The sequence below is a fragment of the Podarcis bocagei genome (assembly GCF_964188305.1).
Source record: "Podarcis bocagei genome assembly, chromosome: 3".
Classification (NCBI taxonomy): Eukaryota; Metazoa; Chordata; class Lepidosauria; order Squamata; family Lacertidae; genus Podarcis; species Podarcis bocagei.
The window spans coordinates 10794777-10817892 of NC_138127.1; the positions used below are offsets into that span (position 1 = coordinate 10794777).

The 23116-nt window shown below is 42.4% G+C and overlaps 1 protein-coding gene across 4 annotated transcripts in view; it reads left to right on the forward strand.

The window, feature by feature from the left end:
* Window positions 1–5817: 5817 nt before the first annotated feature.
* SNTG2 (syntrophin gamma 2) overlaps window positions 5818–23116 on the forward strand; it is a 218520-nt gene continuing 201221 nt past the window's right edge. For 2 of the 4 annotated variants that reach the window (XM_081189125.1, XM_081189126.1), the window contains exon 1: window positions 5820–6481. In XM_081189125.1, coding sequence (XP_081045251.1) covers window positions 6410–6481 — 72 coding nt within the window. In that variant the 5' untranslated portion in view covers window positions 5820–6409. Of the gene's footprint in view, window positions 6482–23116 lie in introns of all 4 variants that reach the window. The other 2 variants (XM_081189127.1, XM_081189128.1) reach the window with 2 other exon arrangements.

Here is a 23116-nt window from a genome sequence, read left to right on the forward strand (position 1 = left end):
AAGCTGCGCATGCCTCCTCCATGCCGGAAGGAGCGCTGGAAATAGTGTTTGAACATGCATGCGTGCACACTCTGGCCTACTGTGGCATCTGTGGGACCACGAACCGGCCCAAGCCACAAAATCTTTGCCGACCCCTGTTCTAGTGCGTTTCTCAGTTGCCAGTAAAGGTAAAGGGACCCCTGACCATTAGGTCCAGTCGTGACCGACTCTGGGATTGTGGCGCTCATCTCGTTTTATTGGCCGAGGGAGCCGGCGTACAGCTTCCGGGTCATGTGGCCAGCATGACTAAGCCACTTCTGGCGAACCAGAGCAGCGCACGGAAACACTATTTACCTTCCCACCTATTTATCTGCTTGCACTTTGACATGCTTTCGAACTGCTAGGTTGGCAGGATCAGGGACCGAGCAACGGGAGCTCACCCCGTCGCGGGGATTCGAAACACCAACCTTCTGATCGGCAAGTCCTAGGCTCTGTGGTTTAACCCACAGCACCACCTGCGTCCCTTTTCAGTTGCCAACCTTACCACAAAAAAGCCCAATGTTTAAAGTTGAGTTTGTTGCACAAGCTTTCCCAGGTGTTTTAATCAACTTTCATTGAATGAACCACAGATTTGTCAGTATGTATGCAGTTGAATCCCTCCCCTCAAATAGCTCTGTTGCACAGAGCATGGTGCTGATAACCCCAAGGTTGCAGGTTCAATTCTCCTATGGGACAGCTGCATGTTCCTTCATTGCAGGGGGTTGGACTACATGATATTCTGGTCCCTTCCAGCTCTGAGCTTCTATGATTCTATGATTCCATGACCCAAGCGGGGCAGGATACACTACAAGAAGAGAATGTTGCTTGAAATAAAGCAAAGGAAAGATAATAGTTTGTGCAATCAGGCCCACAAACAAAAGTGCTTGGAAGAAGAAGGGTGGGACAAACTGAGGACTATACAAATCACTCTAGTTATTACTGTTTTGAGGACAGACTCACAAAAACAGCATCGTGAGTCTGCTATAAGTGAGTCTGCTATACACATATATGATTCCCTGTACCCCCAGGATCCATTAATCTGTAACAATAATTAAAAGCTACCTAATCACCATTGTAGTGGAAATTCAACCTTTTCAGGCTGTGGAGTTTTGGGCCCCACATTAGTGAGGTATATTTATAGTGCAGACCTTGAAGTATTACTGTTGACATTTCATAGAGTTTACATTTATCAAAATAAATGATACAGGTTTTCTGTATGAAAATAACTTACCCTTTGAATAATTCAGAAGTATTGAGAAAGTTCCCTAAATATCGTAAAGATTTTTTTTAAAACTTCTTTGTTGTTAGCTGCTACTCATCCGCTGTTTAAGAGTTTCTCTTCGCAAAATTATCTGCTCCTGTTTCCTTTTACATATAGCTACCTATATCCAGTATGGATGAATGTAAAGCGAATGAAACTTAAGGAAACTTCCGCGTAAAATCTGAACACTGTAAATGTCAGAAGCTTCCAGGCTATATAAGAAATGCAAACCAATTTTCACTGAATCGTATTAACATTTTAATTAAAAATGATATAGATAAGATTCTCTCTGTGTGCGCATGTGTATGGACACACACATGCACACATTGCTCTTATTTTTCCTTTCTTGTGACCAACTGTTGAGAAGTTTTTAAATTAAAAAGTAAATAGTATAGAAAATTAATTACTGTTCTACTTATCTCCAAGACATTTTCTATTGGAGCCCTTTGTTATTATAGCAGAATTTAATATGACCTTTATTTTTCCTATTTAAATTTTATTGACATTTCCGTGTTTTTTTTCTTTCTTTTACTCATAAGAATTATGGCATACTGATAAAATGGTAAAAAGGGAAATGTTACAAGGCAGCAGAGGCCTAAAAGTTTGGGGAAAGAGCACCATAACCGTTATGGAAATATAAGCAAATTTGCAACTCCAGAGGCATTGAGGTTTGGCTTTGGTTTTGGTTAGGGCTTCTGTTGGAAACTTTTAGCACCGTAATCTCTAACCTGCTATTTAAACACAATAAGGTTTAAAAGTCTATTTGCATGTTTAGCAAAAGGTCTGAAGATATGGTTATGCCCTTTAAGAGAAACTGTAACGAGATGCAGGCTCTCTGCTGCCTATTTTGCATGCTCAGATAAACACTTCAGTGATTCTGCATATTAATTAGATTTTCCCGTAAAACCTACATGGGTATGTCTTTGCTCCTAAACATAAGCTCCAGGACATATGGATAGATCATTGCTGTTTAGGTTGTTGGACTTGTGAAAGCCTTCCATGTGTGTTGGATTTATTTCTTCTGGCGTAAAAGTTATGAGAAGGATTTGTGGCATTATCTCACACTCATCATCTCAAAATTGTAGAGCAGGTCTTTTGGGTATTGCATCTCACGCTATACCATGATCTATATCCTAGCACATTTTCTTTTTGTTGAGAAGAGCAGGCATGCTGAGATATTTACATTTGCACTAAGATCGATTATCTACCGCTGACCCAGTCACAGTGAAACCATGTGGTGTGGGAGCAGGCAGTGATTCAAGACAAGGAGTCCCATGCTGGATCAGATTAGGCCACAACTTTACTGAGTACATCAGAACAGCATTGGGTGTGTAACCATTGGGTGTACCAACCCACCTGCTGGCTGATATGCTGTCAGTTGACAGCCAGGACTGACTTGTTGTTGTGGTCCCCACACGACATGGACCACTTCCGGCAGACCTCACCTGGCCATCGGTAAGGGGCATTTTGATCTCTCAGCTCCCAAGCTGGGCTTCTGGGCAGCAAGCACCATCCTCCAGGATCCATTAAGAGGATCTGTCCGTCCTCTGTCCCTCCCTACTACTACTGAGAGCCAATGTGGTGTAGTGGTTAAGAATGGTAGTCTCGTAATCTGGTGAACCGGGTTTGCTTCCCCGCTCCTCCGCATGCAGCTGCTGGGTGACCTTGGGCTAGTCACACTTCTCTGAAGTCTCTCAGCCCCACTCACCTCACAGAGTGTTTGTTGTGTGGGAAGAAGGGAAAGGAGAATGCTAGCCGCTTTGAGACTCCTTAGGGTAGTGATAAAGCGGGATATCAAATCCAAACTCTTCTTCTTCTACTAAGGATCCAGCCCAATGACTCTTCCACCAAAAGAGAGTTGTGATGATTGCTATGAGGTAAGCAAAAAAGACACAGGACCCAGCTAACTTGCCTGAAGGTTACATTCATCCTGAGCCCTGAAAACAGTGACTAGCTGTTGCCCGTAGCAATGCTGGACTCCTCCAAAACAAAACCTTGGCATTAGAAGGTGGGTGTGAAATTTGGGTGAAGAGTGCAGTGCTGGAGCCAGGCATGTCCACCTTTGATACTCCAGGGGCTGACTTGAAGAGAGGAGCCTGGTCCACCCCTAAGTCCCAGCATGAACTCTGAATGGCTCCCAAGATCTCGTTTCAAATCTCGTCCTCCTGCATGTCCTTGAAGCACTTCCCGCCACGGGAGGATTGAGGTGCCAGCTGCTTCCCACCCCACTTGCCAATAAGATATATATGCGCATGAGATCTGTGCACCTGAGTTTTTGATAGATACCTGTTGTACAGGAAGAAAAGCACTCATGTTGTGCTTTTTCCCTTTGTCCCATGACTATACACATGATCCTCCTACTACTTACAGATCAGAACTGAAATGCTAATTATTATTTCAGTCGTTTTGCAAGCACAGAAGTATTTTTTTTAAAAAAAAAAATCTGCTTGACAGAAACACTGATATCATTGCTCCTCTGAAATAAGTACAAATGCACATTCAGAGACTCCCTCCTACATAGGCTTGCCTTACTGCACACACAGATTCTTGAAATGTGTGCCTGCTTCCCCTGCAGTGCTCAGGAAGTGACAGAGTAGAAGAGCCTATGGAATTTCTTCCGTCTGCAACAGCTACAGCGTGAACAATCTGCTGCCTCGAGGCTTTTCATTGCCTGTTCTTTCCCCTCTTATTTCCTGTCGCTCCTGATCCCACAGCATAGAACAGCCAATCTGCAGAAAGGGCTGCTGCTGCTGCTGCTGCTGCTGCTCTGTTAAGTTTTGCATTGCTTACGAAGCTGCTCTAATGTTAAATTGGGGGTTGGGATTGGGAACATATTCCCAGAGAGGTTCTCCATAACTTGAACCAGAAGGTGCTATTAGTAATTAGCACTAGTCGTCTTTTTTGCCAAGGGAGCAGCGGGTTGGGAATGGTGAAATGCATACTTGCTTATGAGAAGTATCACAAAAGCCCAGCAAAAGTTACAAGGCAACAAAAATATTTATTTATTTATATTACGCTTGTATATTAGTAACTCTTACATAACTGAAACAGATACTGTATAAAAAAACACAGTGTTGCCATAACTTAAACATTACATAGTATTGATGCCTAATTGCAACTTCTCCCTGTCACTGGCAATGTGCCCCATTAAGGTGCAAACTACACATTACACACAGCTGTATGCAACTTCTCTCCATTTTCCTTGAAACGAAGAGCAGCTATAATAAGCTGCAGTCTGTGGAAAGTAGAAGAGTTGCATGGAAGGGTTTTGTCTACACTGGAGCAAAATGTGGACTTGTACCTACGTGCCTGTCTCCTCAATTATTCAGGAATTGTCATTCCTGGGTGTTTCAAATTTTCCAAGCCCTGCATATAAGGGGTGGGGGAAATCCAGGACAACAATGGGATAGAGAAGGTGCTACTGCATTGAGCAGAGAGGCAGGTGCAAATTTGTATTTTGCTCTGGTACAGACAAACCCATAGCTACCTTCATTCAGGCTGTCAGTATTTTGCAGAAGGGATTCAAGTGCATACTAGGACTTTTAGGTTTTCACAATTCAACTTGGTTGCAGCATTCTGCCACCCTGGGAAAACTTGTCCACTTTTTAATCACAGTGTTTTTAATTGACTTTTAGCGATTAGGAAAGTGATGAGGAAATGTACTGAAAGGTGTGGGGTGAACAAATCATTAAGTGATTTGTGGGGGAAGAGAGATGTAAGCACAACAAAAGCAAATCAAGATAAATGTCCACTGTTGAGTAACCTCAAGAACAGATGCTTAATAGACACGGAGTATAGTCTAACCTCTGCGTAAGCTTTGTGCAAGTCGATCAGGACAAATGCTGAATAGGGAGGTCATCTGGAGGATCTTGGAAATAAACTTTGCAAGTCGTCCATCTCAACTTGTGTCTCTCCCCCCCCCCAACTGCTTTCTTTCAGAAAAGCAACTGGGGGTGGATTTTGAGCAGGTAAAAACTGCACCTTCTCAAAAGTGCATATGTTTACCCCCTCAGCTGAGCATATGAACTCCTGAAAAGTGACCCATTTTTGTTGGGATACCTGTTTTCACCCATGATGCACTTTAAAAAAATGGCAGGGATTAACTCTTCCTTAGCCTTTATGGATTATTTGTTTATATTTATATCCCGCCTTTCCTTCATGGAATTAACTCCGCCCCCTCCCCTCCTTTTCATTATTTCAACAGAGAAGTCCCAATGCTGTATCCAACAAGTGTCCATCCCATTCTCCTCTCTCACAGACCACCCCTAACCTCTTTCCTCAATACTGGACCCACACGTGATGAATAGAGCACGCTTTTTAAACAGCGAAGAGATCTTTGTTACTCCATTTGCAAACCCTTAGGGCTCGAAACTTCGCTCTTGAGAAAAGACAGTACCGTGGGCTTTTGGCTGTTTCTTCAATGCCCACAACGTCTCGTGGGTGGCGCGTGTGAGAGGATAGGAGAGAGGGTGGGAAGGCTTAAAAATCCCCGACAGATTCTAACTTATGAAATCACCCAGCGTGGCCACATTTCTGCCTACATCACCCTCCCACCCTCGACAAGAGAGCCAGGAAAAGAGAGCGAGAGAGCGAGCGAGCTGCCAGCATCTCTTGGCTGCCAACGAGCGCGAAGCTGCTGCGCCCTCCTGAAGGGAGGAGAGCGAGAGGCAGCGGCGAAGTTAAAAGAGGGACGCGTCCGCAGTCTCTCGCTCCCCTCCCGCGCGTGTGGACGGACTGAGAGCCAGGCAGCCTCGGGGCCAACGCAGCCCTCAGCCCCGCGCGCCAACGCCACCCTCCCGCACCCTCTTCCCGCCCTCTCCTCCGCGCCTTCAGCCAGCGAGCAGAGCCAAAAGGAGCGAGAGCTTTGGCCCCTCGACTCAGCGCCAGCGCGGAAAGCAGCACACGTCTTTCCCCGCTCGGCTCCTCCACTGGGTGCTTTCCCGCCTTGGCTCTGTTATTGCTGTTGTTGTTGCAGCTGCTGCTCTGCCTCAAAAGAACCGCCGCCTGCGGGGCTGCTGCTCCGGGAGTGAGCGCGCGCTCGCTCTCTTGCTCGCGGCTCCCGGGGATTTATTAAATGCGCGTCGCGGAGTTCGCCATTCAGAACGGACTAATCTAGCTGCATGGGAGGAGATGAATGTGGCGGGGAAGCCATCTCCTCAGCCACAGCTCGAGCGCCCGGACAGCCTCCTCGTCCCCACTTGGGCAAGTACCGTTTGGCTTCTCACCCCTCCGGCGGCGCGCCTCCCACCCCCACCCCATCCCTCCACCCCCCACCCCACAATCCTTTCAAACCAGGCGCCTTCTTTCCCTCTTTCTTTTGTATTATTATGGTTATGTATTATTATTATTATTATTCCCGGAACTTGAAGAAAGTTGCGCGAGGGGGACGGATAGGCGACGTGTCCAAGAGCGCAGAGAGTTGGCCGGCGTTTGTTTCTTGTGGCGTTTTTTATTTCTCATTTGTGGCTCAGGGTTAAGGTGGGACCCCCGCTCCCCCTGCGAAGGAAACAAAGCTTCCCGTTGTGGTACATTATAGGGAGCATCAGCAATGGGCATGTTGGGTTCCTTTCACAAGAGAGACAAGAGGAGGCGAACTGTGGAGAAAAGTTGGAGGCTTGGAAGAGGTCTTCTTTCTTGGGTCGCTCCCGGTTCCAACTGGACCCGGCGCGCGATTGCGCGTATCTTTCCTCGGACGTAGAACTCGAGGGAGGATCCTGTGAGCGTGCAAGAAGCAGAGCGCGGGGGGGGGGGGGAGGAAGGGATGACTTAACCCTTTCCTCTCTGATCTATGCTCTCCGCTCTTAAACTCTTCTCCCCGAGCCGCCTCTGCGTGGCTGATGAGAGGGCAATCAGCATGGGTGTAGCCAGGATTTATGTTGGAGAGGCAGGCTTCATGTTGGGGTGGGGGTGGGGAGAACCCCAGTTAGTTAAGTATTTTTTTAATTGATTTACTTAATTTAGGAAGGGGCAAGTGCCTCGCTGACCACCCCCACCCCTTGGTTACTCCCAGGATATTGAGCCTCAAAATCATTTTGCATTATGTAGTTTTGAACCACTGCATGTTTGCAGCTCAGCATATTTAGGTTGCAATCATGGGGGTGGGGTGGGGTACAGGGGTCAGCTGTCACTCCCCCCCAGTAAATAAATAAATAAAAACAACTAAAAGTAGAAATTGTAGAAAGATTTTGACAGATTTTCCCGAGTGCTTTTTTTTTGGTGGGCGGGCGGTCCTAAAGAAATAATTTGAAATAACTGTTGTTGAGACATTGCATTCCGAGTCTGCTAGACAGAGCCAGACAGAGGATGATGACAGTTGGGTGTTTTGCACCCGCAACATAAATCCTGGCTACCTGCCCCCCCTCCATAGCTGTCAACTTTTTCCTTTTTTAAAAGGATTCTGAATAGGATTCCTCGCAAGAAAGGGGAAAAGTTGACAGCTATGCTTCCCCCACCCCACCCCTACATAAGTCCTGGTTATGCCCATGGCTGCAGTCCTGTCCGCAAGAATACCTGGAAGCAAGCCCTGTTGAACTTAATGGGTTTTACTTTTGAGTAGACCTGAAGCGGATGGTCACTCCCATTGGCTCCAGTGATGCTTGTTCCTAATAATAGCACAAGCATAACCATGGCTGCTCAGAAGTAAATCCTATTTTATTAAACGGAGCTTACTTCCAGATAAGTGGGGTGATGATTGCAGTCTTAGTTGAATGAGTTCCTCTCTTTAAAACAACAACAGCAACCTGTATATCAGCCTTTCAAATGCAGTTCATTTTTAGCTCTCTGCTTCCTTAGACCCTCCAGTTCTTTCACAGGATGTGCAGCTTCTCAGGATTTTTGAATAGTGGTAAGGAGGACAAGTGGGCTGAAGAAAAGGATGCTTTTTTGGGGTCATATGATCTTCCTTTATGGTTTACTCCTGTGCATTTGGAGCAAAGTGAAAGAGAATCCATATTCAGGTCAAATTCCTGGTGAAATGATCTCTCTTGCCCCATACGTACAACTCTTTAAAATAATAGATATATCTCTTTTACTCAAATAAAAGTTTTAAAATTCTAGACAGTAAAATTGAATGCTGACTAAATAGATGGGGAAGACGGAGCCCCCTTAACAAGTACAGTGGTACCTCGGTTTACGAACTTAATCCATGCCGGAAGTCTATTCTTAAACCAAAACCATTCATAAACCGAGGCACACTTTCCCTAATGAGGCCTCCTGCCGCCGGTGTCCTTCCACCATTCGGCTTCTGTTCTTAGACCAAGGTAAAGTTCTCAAACCGGGACCCTATTTCCGGTTTTGCGGAGTTTGTAAACCGAATCATTCTTAAACCGGACTGTTCTTAAACCAAGGTACCACTGTAGTTTAGATATATTAGTTCCACAATAGCACAGTAGGATGCACTTAGTCAAGTGATTTAATTAGGGGCTAAGTAGTCATAACCCTACCATCATTTGTGTCTCTGGCTTGAACTGTAATAATTAGTTTTGGGAATTGTCAGTGTTGTGGCAACTTTTTGGACCATAATTCTGAAATTGCAGAGGAGTATCACTTAGGAATGTGGGAAGCTGCCTTATACCAAATCAGACTATATGTTTATTACTTCCATATTGTCTACTCTAACTGGCAATGGCTTTCCCAAGTTCTCAGGTAAAGATCTTCTCCATCACCAATTCCCTGATCTTTTTGGTGAACATGCAACACATGCTACTGAGCCAATGCTGCAGGAACAAATTCCTAAAGACCCCTCATCTGTTCTGAGACAGCATGTCTCTATCCATATATCCCATTCCCCAACACACTTAGACCGTTAGTTTGTTGAACTGCTTGGCTTAAAACTAGAGAGACATAGGATCCAAAGTGTGCTACATCAGAATTATCTCTAGAAGAATTGGATGATCACCCTAGTAAGTCATAGAATCAGTGAAACTGAAATCAATGGACCTGCTCTGATCACAAGTGAATGTTGGATATCACCCAATATCTCTAGGTTCTATATGACATTTGTTTTATGTGTCATGGCATGATGGCTCAGTTCAGTGATCAGTGGTTTTGATTGTGCCCTGTGCAGGAAATATGAGATAGGCACCGCTACCTGCAAAGTGTTGGGAGGATTCCATATGCTGTTGCTCACATTTGTTATTTTATTATTTCTCAGGTCAGTTACTAAGGTAAAATTAGTCCATTAAGCCTTGGCACTGTAAATTTTTTAATAGAGCAAGCTGTATGGGCTACTTTAAATAAAATGAGATGAAATCCTGGTTCAAGGATTCTGACCTTGGTTAATCATAAGACAAAACCACCATGTTGTGATGACCGCATTAAAATTCTTTACAAGCAAAATGCTCTGTTTATTTACTAATAAATAATACTTTGACTTGATTTAATGTTACTATGTGTCCAAATCCATGAAAGTAGTTATGTGTTCTTCAGTGTCTATTTTTGTTTCAGCTATGTTAAAAGGAACTTTGCATGTACCCATCAGATGTCACAGGAACATATCATAGATTCATATCACTATTCTTTTTAAAGTGACTAAATAATCTTTATTGCACTGCTAGTAGCAAGACTTATAACAAATGCAGTGCATGATGTTCGCTAGATATAGATGAAAATAGTAATTACTCCCTTTATCACTCTTAATTATTGTTGTTTGAAGTTAATTGCCTGCTTGCCTTGTCAGCTTTTCAAATATGTCAATTTTTGGAAAAGTGAGTTGCTCTTTAAACACCATGCTAATATTTTCTGCAAACAGAGCTATTCATACCTACTTGCCATTCAGCAAGATGGGAATTTTGGAATTATTGTTAATGGAATCAGTAAATATCCTGCCGTCTTTTATAAGCTTCATTAACTTTATAAAGTCAAGAAAAGCATGAATGGAAAATGTGTGTGTATGTGCATGCATATGTGTATATATTATATATATTCAATTTATATATTGCCCTTCCTCCTGGAGGACCCCATAATTCTTTAAAAACCCGGTGCCCTTCAGCTGTTTTGGATTACAAACCACATCAGCCAGCTAACACCAAAAAATTAGGAAGGCATCAGTTTGGTGAAGGCATGTCCTGAAAAGTGTTTCTGTTGTGTTTAAAGTGGGTGTAGACTTATGAATCCTTCTTGATTTTCCTATGTGTAGAAGACTGGTGAATAGATCCTGCACAGAATGTAAAAATATGTAAAATAGTCATGGAAGAGTCCATTGGGCAACACTGTGGAAGAGTAAAGTACATGCCTTCTTAACTATTAAAAATAGTTTTTGAAAAACATGTTCTTGTTGTGGGTGTGCCTAAACAGACTGCTGGTTCTAGAGAGTGACTTACATAAAATCTCTTCTTGTACAATTTCCAGGGCTCAGTTTGATTCAGGGCTTGGGCATTTATATACAGTAGAATGCTAATGTGTTTACATGAATGAGACTTTTGCAGTTTTGCTAACACCTTTTTCCATATGTTGCAGCTGTTATCTACAGAAAAGTACAGAATAGCATCAGCTCAACCTAAAGTTTTGTCCGTATTAGGCAAAATGTTTATTTTATTTATTCATTCCAAAATGTTTCTAAACTGCTTAATATTTAAATTGGTTGGTGTCGTACAGAAATACAAACACTAGAACAGTACGCCCAAAGTCAGAAATGTAGTGATAACACAGCCCAATCTTATATGTCAGGGAATACTTGGAGGAAAAATATGTCTTAACAATGCATCTGAAGTAACTGATAGATGAGACTTCAAGTCTGGCAGGGGGAAGGGGCAATGACAGAAAATGCCCATTTCCATGTGATCACCCTGGATATTCTGTAGGGTGTAATGCCATGAGTAAAATTTCCCCAGATGATCCAAGTGACCCTTACAGGGACAAGTGCTGTTTCAGGTAGTTTAGTCTCGAGTTGTTCAGGGCTTTGTATGTGAGTAACAATCCCTCAACATAGCCCAGTAGCTAATCAGCAGCTAATGCTGATGTCTCAGCAATATGAATCCAGGTCCTCCACTCAACAATCTGGCCTCAGTGTTCTGCAACAGCTGCGTCTTCCAGAGCACTTTCAGGTGAACCCCCACATAGACCTGGGATAGCTCAGTTGGTAGAGCATGAGACTTAATCTCAGGGTTCTGGGTTCAAAACCCACATTGGGTAAAAGATTCTTGCATTTCAGAGGTTTTGACTAGGTGACCAGGTAACTCTACAATATTTATGATTCTAAGACCGCATTACTCTACTCCAGTCCAGTGGTGAGGTTACTAATATATGAATCATATTGGCAAAACAAGCCCTGTCCAGGAAAGGGCATAGTTGGTGAACTGATCTTGTTTGATATAAGTACGAACTATTTACCTGTTGCTTCAGGGGCAATGCAATCATGCCAGGAGATTGTAGAGTCCCCAACTCGTCACAGAGTCTCCATTTTTCCAAGATCGATTCTATTTTTTGGGCCTTCCTTCATGTAGCCTAACACTGCATCCAGGCATCGGTTCAAAACAGTCTTACCTTTCACACACAGCATAAAAGCCACTTCTGGAACTATCATGTGCAAGCTGAATGCTAGTTTAGTGCTCATTTCCTTGTCATTTGCTTCCAGTGGAAAAAAATCCATTTGCAAATAATGTGAAAGTGTGTGCTAAACTTGGGCAATATTCCACTATTGTTCCTGAAGTGGCTTTTACATCACATGAAAGCTCAAATATAATGTGAGGGGAAAGCAGTTAGGAAAACATTGTGGAAATGAAGTAAATTACCTTGTGAATGCAACCTCAGATGCAACAGAGCTGGGTGTCATCACAGTGCCATGCCCCTAACATAGCAACATCCACCTCTAGTGTCTTCATATAGTTGTTAAAGTAGGCACCTGTATGCAAATTTTAAATAGAATTTAAATATTTCTATATGGAACCCCATAGCACAAGTGACGGAGGTTAGAGACACAATCTCTCAATACCATTCTCTCAAATGGGCTCCATAACTAAGATTTGAACTATTGTAAAACAGTGCTACTAACTCCCAACTGATGGAGACGGTCCAGGAGGACACTGTGGTTAACGGTATTGAAAACTGCTGATAGATCAAGCAAGAGCAAAAAAAGGTTGTACTCCCCCTGCCCCTCTCTCGAAGAGGGTGATCCATTAGGGTGACCAAGGCTGAGTCTCTTCCAAAACTGTCTCAGACTCAGATGGGTCAAGATAACCAGTTTCCTCCAAGAATAAAAATTGTCTATGCCCTATAGTTTTCAAGTTGTTCAACTCAAATTGCGTCTAGCAGACCCAAAGTTTTTAAAGCAATGTTGACTAAAGTCACTTCTGGGGCGTCTTTGCGAATAGGGGCCCCAAAGTTTAAGCTTCATTCATTTCATAATGGCTCCGCCACTGGTCAGAGTGGTGTTGCACTCATGTCCAGCTTGCAGGCTTCCTACAGGCCACTGTGAGATGAAGATGCTGGACTAGATGGTCCAAGCATCACTGCGTTAGATGAGGCTTATTTCCAGGAAAGTCTACACAATATGATTGCAGCTTGAGCCTCCCCAAATCATGCCTTATCTGTGATTCCTTTCTCCCTCTATTTTAGGATGGAAAGAGTGCTTTTGGAGCCTAATCCCTTTCTTCAGCAATGAAACACTGTAGCTAATTCTCATACATGGTTTGTGGGGAATCCAGATAAGCAGGAGATCCAGGAAGCTGTAAACCCCACTCCTACTTTATAAATGTGGTAGTAACCATTTGCAGCATTGGTACACTGCTTTAGGAAAGAAAGATCCAAGTGGACCTTTCCTCTGATCAAGTATTCCAAATTATATAACAGCCCCTCTCCTCCCAATATAAATGGAAACATATACAGATAAATTAGAACCTTAGGTAAATGCAATAGATATGCTTTGGCTTAAGGCACATTATTGCAGAGCTTTAAATTTGAAAGCACTGTTCTTAAAGTGTGAATAACAATTAGTTTTAAATGCTAGCTAATGTAGGTTGAAAATGGATGGCAATTTAGGATATTTCTTTGTGCAGGGTGAAGGTTGCTGTAGCCAGTGTTCTCTTGCAGAAATGTAGATACACGACTGCTGGTGTCTCTATAATCACTGACAGCCAATCCTGGCTGCCTCATACACAAAAATGAAGACTGCAGGAAGCCTTTTCCCCAACAATGAGAGTTTACATTAGTCAAATCCTCAGGTTTTTGCATCTGTACAAGACCAACAGAAATGAGTACAATTTGTACAGGTTAAGCTGCTGGAGGATCTAAGCAACTATTTTCATTGAATTCAACTTGAAATTAGTTTCATAATAGCTTTCTGCATGCCAGCTGAGCAAGTTCAAACCCCCTACGCCTTTCACAAGAATAAAAAAGAGCTTGCATCTCTTGCAGAGTCTGAAAAAAATATTTTTGTTGCTGAGAAGTGGTGCAGAGTTAAGGTGTTTCGTATAAATGATATGGGAAGATACAGTTTACATCATCAACATATATTCATTTAGGATCCATCTATTAAATACATTATTGTGGGGAAAAACACATTTTGTTATGTTGCAGAAGTAACAAGTTAACTTTAAGTATCTGGATTTTAAAGTAGTGGCCTTCACACCTTCCCATGTATTGATTGATGATAATCTGTTCTATTTATAAAACATTTTGCAGTATATGTGTCTTATCATAAAAAGTGTGAGGCAGGTTTTTTTTCCTTGTTAACTCATTCACTAATTTACCTTGCAGATCACACAGTAATCCGCCTTGAGATTAAGCCATATCTGAGATTAATCATATATGTGATGGAAATGGATAACCACTTAACCAGTCCCGTATTATACAACAACCTAAAAAGCTGAGGGATTGTGATACTTCATACCAGAGATGCCTATTTAAGGTCAAACAAACCAGAGGGTTAGTCCAGGTATGCAAGGTGAAGGAAAGCTGATGTCAAAGTCCCATGTTGCAAACATGCAAGGAGGATAACACTCTGGCTTGTTCCAAGTGGCACCTAGGCTGCAAGGTAGACTGGGATGTTCCAAGAACCAGCAGACCTGAATAGCTGGGTGGTGTGGACACTCTAGTCTTAAAGAGGTGCAACCTATTTTAGGAGCTGGAGCCCTCAGCGCCTGAAGACAGTAATACAACCTCTTCACACAGGAGGGGAGTTTGAATCACATGCTCTTCTAGGGCTGGGTCTTCTGAGGAGGCAGGGATCTCACAGGCTGGCCCAGAGGCCCTCCCTCAGTCTGACGTGAGTGAATGTCATGTAGATGAGTCCTCAAAATATAGAAACAAATCTCATCCATCCATCCTGTCCAGGCTCTTGTGCACACCTCTGTCTGACCCATCACCACATGTTTTTGGTTGCTTCAATCTTTCGCAATAGAGAGGACTCTAGGTTGACGTCCCATTCCCCCATAGGGGAGGGATGTTTTCAGCAATATGATAAGTAGAATGTGTGGTTATTCAATTTGAAAAGGCTGCATCGTCTCTCCAGCTAAGATGTTTTGAGGATGGAGGGTGGGTGGCAGAATCTGGCTCATGTGTGACACGTCCAGGAAGACTGTAGTGTTCCAGACTGAAGAAACTAGCCGCCGCTGCTGCACGAAAAACCACGTTTGTTACTAATTCATTATAGCTGTTCATTATTTCTGCAGAATGGTGCATTTCTTTGCCCCATTAAATTCTGGAAATTATACCATAATCAAAAATGCTTTTCAATAAGCTTTCCATTTCTGCTTGAAGTAACTTGTTCTATGCATCTGTCTCCCTTGGCTTTATTATCTGACTGATTGTCAGGTGGTAGTATTATGTTTTGGTTTTTTAATGGTTTGAAGGACAATTCTGAACAGAGCCCCCGGTTTTGCTTGTTTGTTAAGAAGAAATGATTTAACCTTCAGAGGGTCCGATATGCTAGCAACAAAACTTTTGGTAGTGTTGCCTGGTTTCTAGGTGGTCCCTTTCAACTCTACGATTCTACAATTTTAGATGAGTTTTGTATTCTCTGATATTAATATATATGTCATGCACTGCTGCTTCATTATGAAAAGAATGAAAGGAAGTAAGAACCCATAGCTAAATTCCATATTAAGGTAAAGGGACCCCTGACCATTAGGTCCAGCCATGGCCGACTCTGGGGTTGCGGCGCTCATCTCGCTTTATTGGCTAAGGGCGCCGGCATACAGCTTCCAGGTCATGTGGCCAGCATGACTAAGCTGCTTCTGGCAAACCAGAGCAGTGCACAGAAACGCCTTTTACCTTCCTGCTGGAGCAGTACCTATTTATCTACTTGCACTTTGATGTGCTTTTGAACTGCTAGGTTAGCAGGAGCTGGTACCGAGCAACGGGAGCTCCCCCTGTCGCGGGGATTCGAACCGCCGACCTTCTGATCGGCAAGTCCTAGGCTCTGTGGTTTAACCCACAGCGCCACCCACATCCCTAAATTCCATATTACTGATATACATATTCAAGTTTAGAAAGTAGGGACATAAACAACATATGTTGGCTTCATCAATAGATAAGTAGTGGCTGACAGGGTGTAGTAGTGTGGAGTGGGACTTAACACAGGGGTCACTGCCGGTACCTGAGAGGCAGTGGGGCAGTGAGGTCAGTGCGGTGTGGGTGCAGCATTAGAGTCAATCGAGTGCTTCCATCACTCTCTCTGGGCTACACAGACCTTTCTTATTAATATTTTTAAATAATTTTATTTATAATTTGTTTATATACATTACAGCAATTATTCAACAAGCGTTCTAACATTTCAAACTTTGACTCCCTTCCCCCTCTTTCTGCATTTATTTGCATTTATTTCCACCATGTCCTGCATACTCCAAATTATCTTAACTTATTCTTTTGTTCACCTATTCTCACATCTATCTCATACATATTTCTGAAACTGCAGGTTTTTACAATAATCCTGCCAAGGTCTTGATCTGTTTGCAGTTTGTTTGTAAATACTCAACTAAACATTTCCATTCCTTTCTAAAGAGTTTATTGTCTTGATTTCTTATTCTTCTGGTAAGTTTAGCCATTTCTGCATACCCCATTGATTTCTGTAGCCATTCTTCTTTCATCGGGACTTCTTTCCATTTTTGGGCAAATAACATTCTTGCTGCTGTAGTTGCATACATAAATAAATTTCTATACTGCTTAGGTAGTTCTGATCCCATAATTCCCAAGAGAAAAGCTTCCGGGTTGTTGTTGTTGTTGTTTTACCAATGTTATCTTAAACACCTTTTTCAATTCATTATAAAGTGGTACCTTGGTTTACAACCATAATCCGTTCCGGAGGTCTGGTTGTAAACCAAAACAGGTTGTAACTCAAGGCGCGCTTTTGTCAATGGGGCCTCCCCCCCAAAAAAATTGGTTGTAATAATTAAAAAAAAGGGGGTTTAATGCAAAAAAAGGGACACACACTTCTGGGTTTGACGTGGTTGTAATCCAAAACAGTCATAATCCAAAGCAGTTGCAAACCAAGGTACCACTGAATGTCATTTCCCAGTAAGTTTTAGCCTTACTACAAGACCACCACATATGAAAAGGGTACCTCCTTCCTCTTTACATTTCCAGCACTTATTCAATTTATATATTTCTGCCAGTCTACTAGGTGTTAGGTGCCATCTATATAACAGCTACACAGACCTCTCTGCCTCCTCACCCCTCTTCTCCTTGGTTACCTGCAGCAACCTGTGGGCAACACTATCCCACACTGCTCTGCCCCACCAATTGCTACCAAGAGATAAAAATCCTCAGAAGGCACCATGCTTCACTAGCGCACCACATATTTTGTAGAAATGAAGATGCCAGGTTCAAATAGCTGGTATCGCCAATAAGGAAGGATACCAGGTAGCAAACGTTTGCCTAAGTCCATAGGTAATCACTGATATGGAAACTATCTCTCCACCTGTTACGAAGATTATACTATTTATGGTGGCAATGAGTGTTTACATGATCTGACTCTGTATATACGCAACTCCCCACTTACGTGGGGATTACGTTCTGGGCGCCTGCGCACATAAGTGAAATCATTCGGGGAGCACCCAGGTCTGGACACTTCTCCCCACCCACCCAATCACAATTACAGTTGTACCTTGGGTTACAAACACCTCAGGTTACATACGCTTCAGGTTACAGACTCTGCTAACCTGGAAGTAGTACTTCGGGTTAAGAACTTTGCCCCAGGATGAGAACAGAAATCACGTGGTGCGGTGGCAGCGAGAGGCCCCATTAGCTAAAGTGGTACCTCAGATTAAGAACGGTTTCAGGTTAAGAACAAACCTCCAGAACAAATTAAGTTTGTAACCATAGGGAGCACTGTATCTGCTGAATCCCAGCAGAGGCTCCCTGCTGGATGAAGGGATGTTGTGATTTTCATCTCTTCCTCCTTCCCAGTGGCGTAGCGTGGGGGGTGCAGGGGGGCCCGGCCGCACCGGGCGCAACATCCGGGGGTTAGGGTTAGGGGGCGCAAATCCACGGGTTAGGGGGCACAAATCCACGGGTTAGGGGGCGCAAATCCACGGGTTAGGGGGCGCAAATTACTTGCCTTGCCTCGGGTGCTGACAACCCACGCTACGCCACTGCTCCTTCCCCCTGTATTCCTCAGTTCTACCTGAGAGATGCCATTGCCCAGTACCATCCCTCAGGATCCCAACTCTCTAGTTCAGCTTTTCAAGGGTCTGCAGGAGGGAAAGAGAAATCAGTGAGAATTGCCTACTCACATTCTTTAGTTGTGAGTGGAGTCACAGCATGAGTGGGATTCTGCTCATTGCATGTTTTGATCCCAGGACCCAGCAAATTAAATGTTTTAAGTGTGTTTTAAGTGCAACACACAATGTGACACTAGATGGCGATGGTGAGCCTTATGGAAAATTCAGTGTATTCTTGTCTGCTGTGGGCATCAAGAGACAGGTTTGCATCTGCTTTGGACAAAGTGTGAATCCAGAAGCGAAGTGGGCTACATTGCAAAAACTCAGGCTTTGTTTGAAGTGAAGCAGGGTTTCCCCAAAGTCAACTTTTGCAAGAATGGCATTGCATGTCATATTGTCTCTCTGTACTGAGCTGGAATAATTATAATCTGTTTTAAATTCAGTTAGCTTCCAGTTTAAAATGGAACAACTGAAGACTTCTTTCTGGGCTCTTTAGGAAGCTAGTAAAATTAGCTTCATTTTTTTCTTTTTAACCCTGATAATTCCACAACCAGCATTACAGAATCCTGCTATTTTGTACTTCTAGTACAAACTGCCAGTAAATCTCATCCCTTGTAGGCATTTATGATAGGTAAGTTTTTGAAACTTGGCAAATGGCAGAGTATTGGGCCCATTGTTGACCTCACTGAATTACCTTTACACCCCAAAACTCTCAGCACATCAGAAAGCTATTCCTAATTTATGGGGGTTCGTGGAATCTGACCCCAGTCTTCTGCTTCTTTGCTCCAGGTCTGTATTTTACCAGTATTGCTCAACTTGGCTTAGAGCAAACAGTGGGCTAGTAATGAGTGTCAGCAAGTGTCAAATGCCACAACTGGGACTAATATTTTATTTCATAGTAGGAAATAACTATTTTAAGTCAATTGCAGCCAACTGATTCCTAAATGATTTCTGTGAGCAAGTAGTTCAGCTAGCCAAAAGGACAATGTGAAATTTAAAAAAACAAAAACAAATGATGCTAATTTTGCCAATTATTATTTTCATATTTTGGTGTTGTTTCATAGTTGCATGCAAATCTTAATGACATTAAACAGTTCATCACCATATTGTACAATCACCTGGGGGCAAATAAAATAGTACAATGAGAAAGTATTAAAATATCAATGATGATGATGATGATGATTTATTATTTATACCCCGATCATCTGGCTGGGTTTCCCCAGCCACTCTGGGCGGCTTCCAGCAGAATATTAAAATACAATGATTCATCAAATGTTAAAAGCTTCCCTAAACAGGGGTGCCTTCAGATGTCTTCTAAAAGTCAGATAGTTGTTTATGTCTTTGACATCTGATGGGAGGGCGTTATTTATGCTTTATTTGAATTTGGTGATGACTGAGCTTGTGACATAGAGTTTCTCCTTCTTTCGCTCAAAGTAACACCTTACGAAAGTAATCTCTTTTTCTATAATCTTGTTTTCATTAGTCTTGTAAAACAATTAATTTCTAAATAAATAAATAAAACCTCCAAAGGAACATTAAATTGTTTCATTTCTAAGTTCCAGGAGACCTTTCTGCACAATAAAATCATCTGGGTTAAAATTCCAGGTGATTAGTTTTAGTTTTATTTATTTGATTAATGCGGAGGTTTGTTTCAGGAGATCACCCTGCAGTGGGAAGCTTATATTGCTGCCACATCCTCTTTGAATGTGACAGCTTATAAAGTTTGCAGTCAGCCACAGCAAGAGAGGAAGAGAAGACTCCCTGGAAAAGACCCTGATGTTGGGAAAGATGGAGGGCACAAGGAGAAGGGGACGACAGAGAATGAGATGGTTGGGCAGTGTTCTTGAAGCTACCAGCATGAGTTTGACCAAACTGCAGGAGGCAGTGGAAGGCAGGAGTGCCTGGCATGCTCTGGTCCATGGGGTCTCGAAGAGTCGGACATGACTAAATGACTAAACAGCAACAACAACACAGCAAGAGAGAATTGATACTTAAGTGAGAAAAAGGAAAGGAGTCAGATAAGGGGCAAAGTTTTGCCAGTGTATTTTGTAAAGACATGTGCACCACTATCACATTAGATATAATGGGAGGGCAATAAGTATACAGTAAAGCATAAAAAACCCCATTTAAAAACAGTACAAAATAATAATTAAAAAGAGAATGGAGGACTATTTAGTTGTCCAAAACAAAACAAAACAAAACTGCAAGTAACCCAACATATAAATAAAAATGTTTTGCTGCAGTATCTTTCCACAAAAAGTAAATAAAGGTATTGACTGTTGAATAGTGGAAGAGATGGAAGAAGGACACAGCTCTGTTGGATTCACAGCTCTTTATTGCAGCACTTAGAATTGCTCCTGGAATCAGACTGACTGCAGCCTAGCTGGCTGCTTTATATAATACTAAGTAACTTGAAACAGTCTTGGGACGCGGGTGGCGCTGTGGGTAAAACCTCAGTGCCTAGGACTTGCCAATCACATGGTCGGCGGTTCGAATCCCCGTGGCGGGGTGAGCTCCCGTCTTTCGGTCCCAGCTCCTGCCCATCTAGCAGTTTGAAAGCACCCCCAAGTGCAAGTAGATAAATAGGTACCGCTTTATAGAGGGAAGGTAAACGGCGTTTCCGTGTACTGCGCTGGTGCTGGCTTGCCAGAGCAGCTTCGTCATGCTGGCCACGTGACCCGGAAGTGTCTCAGGACAGCGCTGGCCCCCGGCCTCTTAAGTGAGATGGGCGCACAACCCTAGAGTCGGACACGACTGGCCTGTACGGGCAGGGGTACCTTTACCTTTAAACTTGGAATAGTAACAACTCACAACTAGCTAACCAATCAGGAGCGACAGTTTTCAATCCTTCATTTACATACTGGTGGCCCTGAGTGAGAACTGCAACTTATGTAATGGGAGGGTAACATTGTAATGGGAGTCATAACATTGACTAAAAAACAAACCCCAAATAAAAAAACCAAAATAAATAGACCTACATTGCTGCCTCCATAGTTTCAATATTTGCTTCTGTATTGTGCTGAGTTTTCCATCTCAAGAATAGCATGGCTCTCATGGTGGAATTCTTTTGCCCCTCTCTTTATTTATATATGTCAGCAGGCAGATTTCTATAATGAGATTTACTAACTCTCCAAAGGATATAACCTTGAAATGCAGGGGCTCTTTAGCACAATCTAATCAATATTATCTCATTTATCATCTCTCGTGAAGCTTGGATTGTAGTGGGGACAAAAAATGCATTTGTAACATTTAGGGAGAAAAGTTTCTGGGCAGGAAAATCAATACAAAAACCCAGTTGTTTTGTGTTATATCGGAGTAGTGCTGACTAGAATCCCTCGAGCCTTTTATTTAGACAGGTAATATGCTTTATGGCAATTTCATATTAATCTATACATGCTTCATTTTTCTTTTCTATATAGAGTATGGTATGTTTTTGTGACCAAATGGGTGGAATAAAAGAAGATCACCTGTTTAGAGTTTTGCAATTAGCTCAACAAACTTTCTCATACATAATAACTTTCTAGGTGTGGAACAAGTGGAAGTGGTGATGAGCCCTTAGTTATTAGCTTCAGTGTGTCTACTCTGATTCGAGGCTAATATACAGAATAAACATAGCTTTCCACCAGATCCTGCGCGTTTCCAAAGGTTGTGATACAGTTCCCAGCAAGTTAAATGTTTCAAAATAGGCATTGAAGTTTGTATTTTGAGAGAAAATGTATATCTTAAATACATATCAAACATATTAAACATATTAGATACATATTTTGAAATAAAGACATTTAAAATATAATTTCTTTTGCAGATTAACGTGGTATGGATTTTTGGATAAAAGCATATGAAAGAATCACTAGCTGGAAAAAAATATTTTTCCCATCCCTGAGGACATATAAAACATTCTAAATAGGCACTGCAGTCCGCTAGGTGTTTTGAGAAGGGGCTTGGTGTGTTGTATATAGCCTGCTAGGATGCATAATTTGCATCTCTGACAACATACCAAGCTAAAAGAGGTGAATTTTTTTAAGCAACCCTCAAATTCCATAAAATATTATTTTTGTAGAAAATATTTTACTGTTGCCACAATTATTTTTTAATGTGTAGGTAACACATTTTTGCATACCATTCCGCTATCTCTTTCTACTGTCTATTGCCTTGTTATCTCTGACAATATAGGCAGCACACCCTTTACATAAACTTTAAATACAATGATATTGAAACACAAATGGAGAACATACAATTTTTAGCTGGTGTAAATTTAAGGCCCTGTTGTATTTAAAGTATGAAAAGAAAAACAATAAATTTACTGTGGTTATTCTTGTGTTCCTGTTTGGAGTTGCTTTTGGCCAGTATTGGTATGGTGAAATGTGTTAATGGAAATTTTGAATTTATATTACCATCAACTGAAATTTAGAGTTGTGTGCTTGTACCTCAGGGAGGCAGAGCATGCATCAAGTTATATGCATTTGTTAACATATGGCATATTCGATTGATTGCAGCACCGCATGTGAAAGGTATTTGCAAGCATATGGATCCAATTTAAAGCATTATATCACAATGGAATAGTTGTCAGGCTTTGAGTTTAGGCGATTGCATCTTAAGATTTTATGTATGTATTCAGGCCTTGTTATTAGATAGCTAAAAGCTGGTTTGCAAGAGGACATTTTGAACACATTGTCTTTGCTCTTCTGGTGAAACAATCAAGAGATGAACCAACAAAGTATTCTTTTAGTTTCACATATGAATTGGCAATTTATAGCATGAGCCTAACCATGTTTATTCAGTAGTAAGCCCATTAGAATCACAAGGATTTACTTCTAAATAAGTGTTTTTAAAGGATTGCAGCCTTTGTTGAGAGGTAAAAGTAAATTGCATTGAACTCAAATGGACTTTATTTTAGGTGTGTAGGATTGCAGGCCTGTTGTCTTTGTCCATGGAGTAAGGAAATCAGCCCTGAGTGCTCACTGGAAGGACAGATCCTGAAGCTGAGACTCCAATACTTGGGCCACCTCAGCAACCTGAGGAGAGTACAATCATACTTTGGGCCAACCAAACCAACTTGCCCAGCAACAGGGGGTGTCTGGTTAAGCCCACCGCAACCCGTGCTCTCCATGAAGGAGAACATGCATTGGTGCCAGAATTAAAATGGTGGCGCTGGCAAGTTCAAACATGCAGGCATTGGACTCTGCTTAGCACCACTGCTGTGCCTCCTTGCCATTATGGGCAGGGAGACAGGTGACCAAATAGC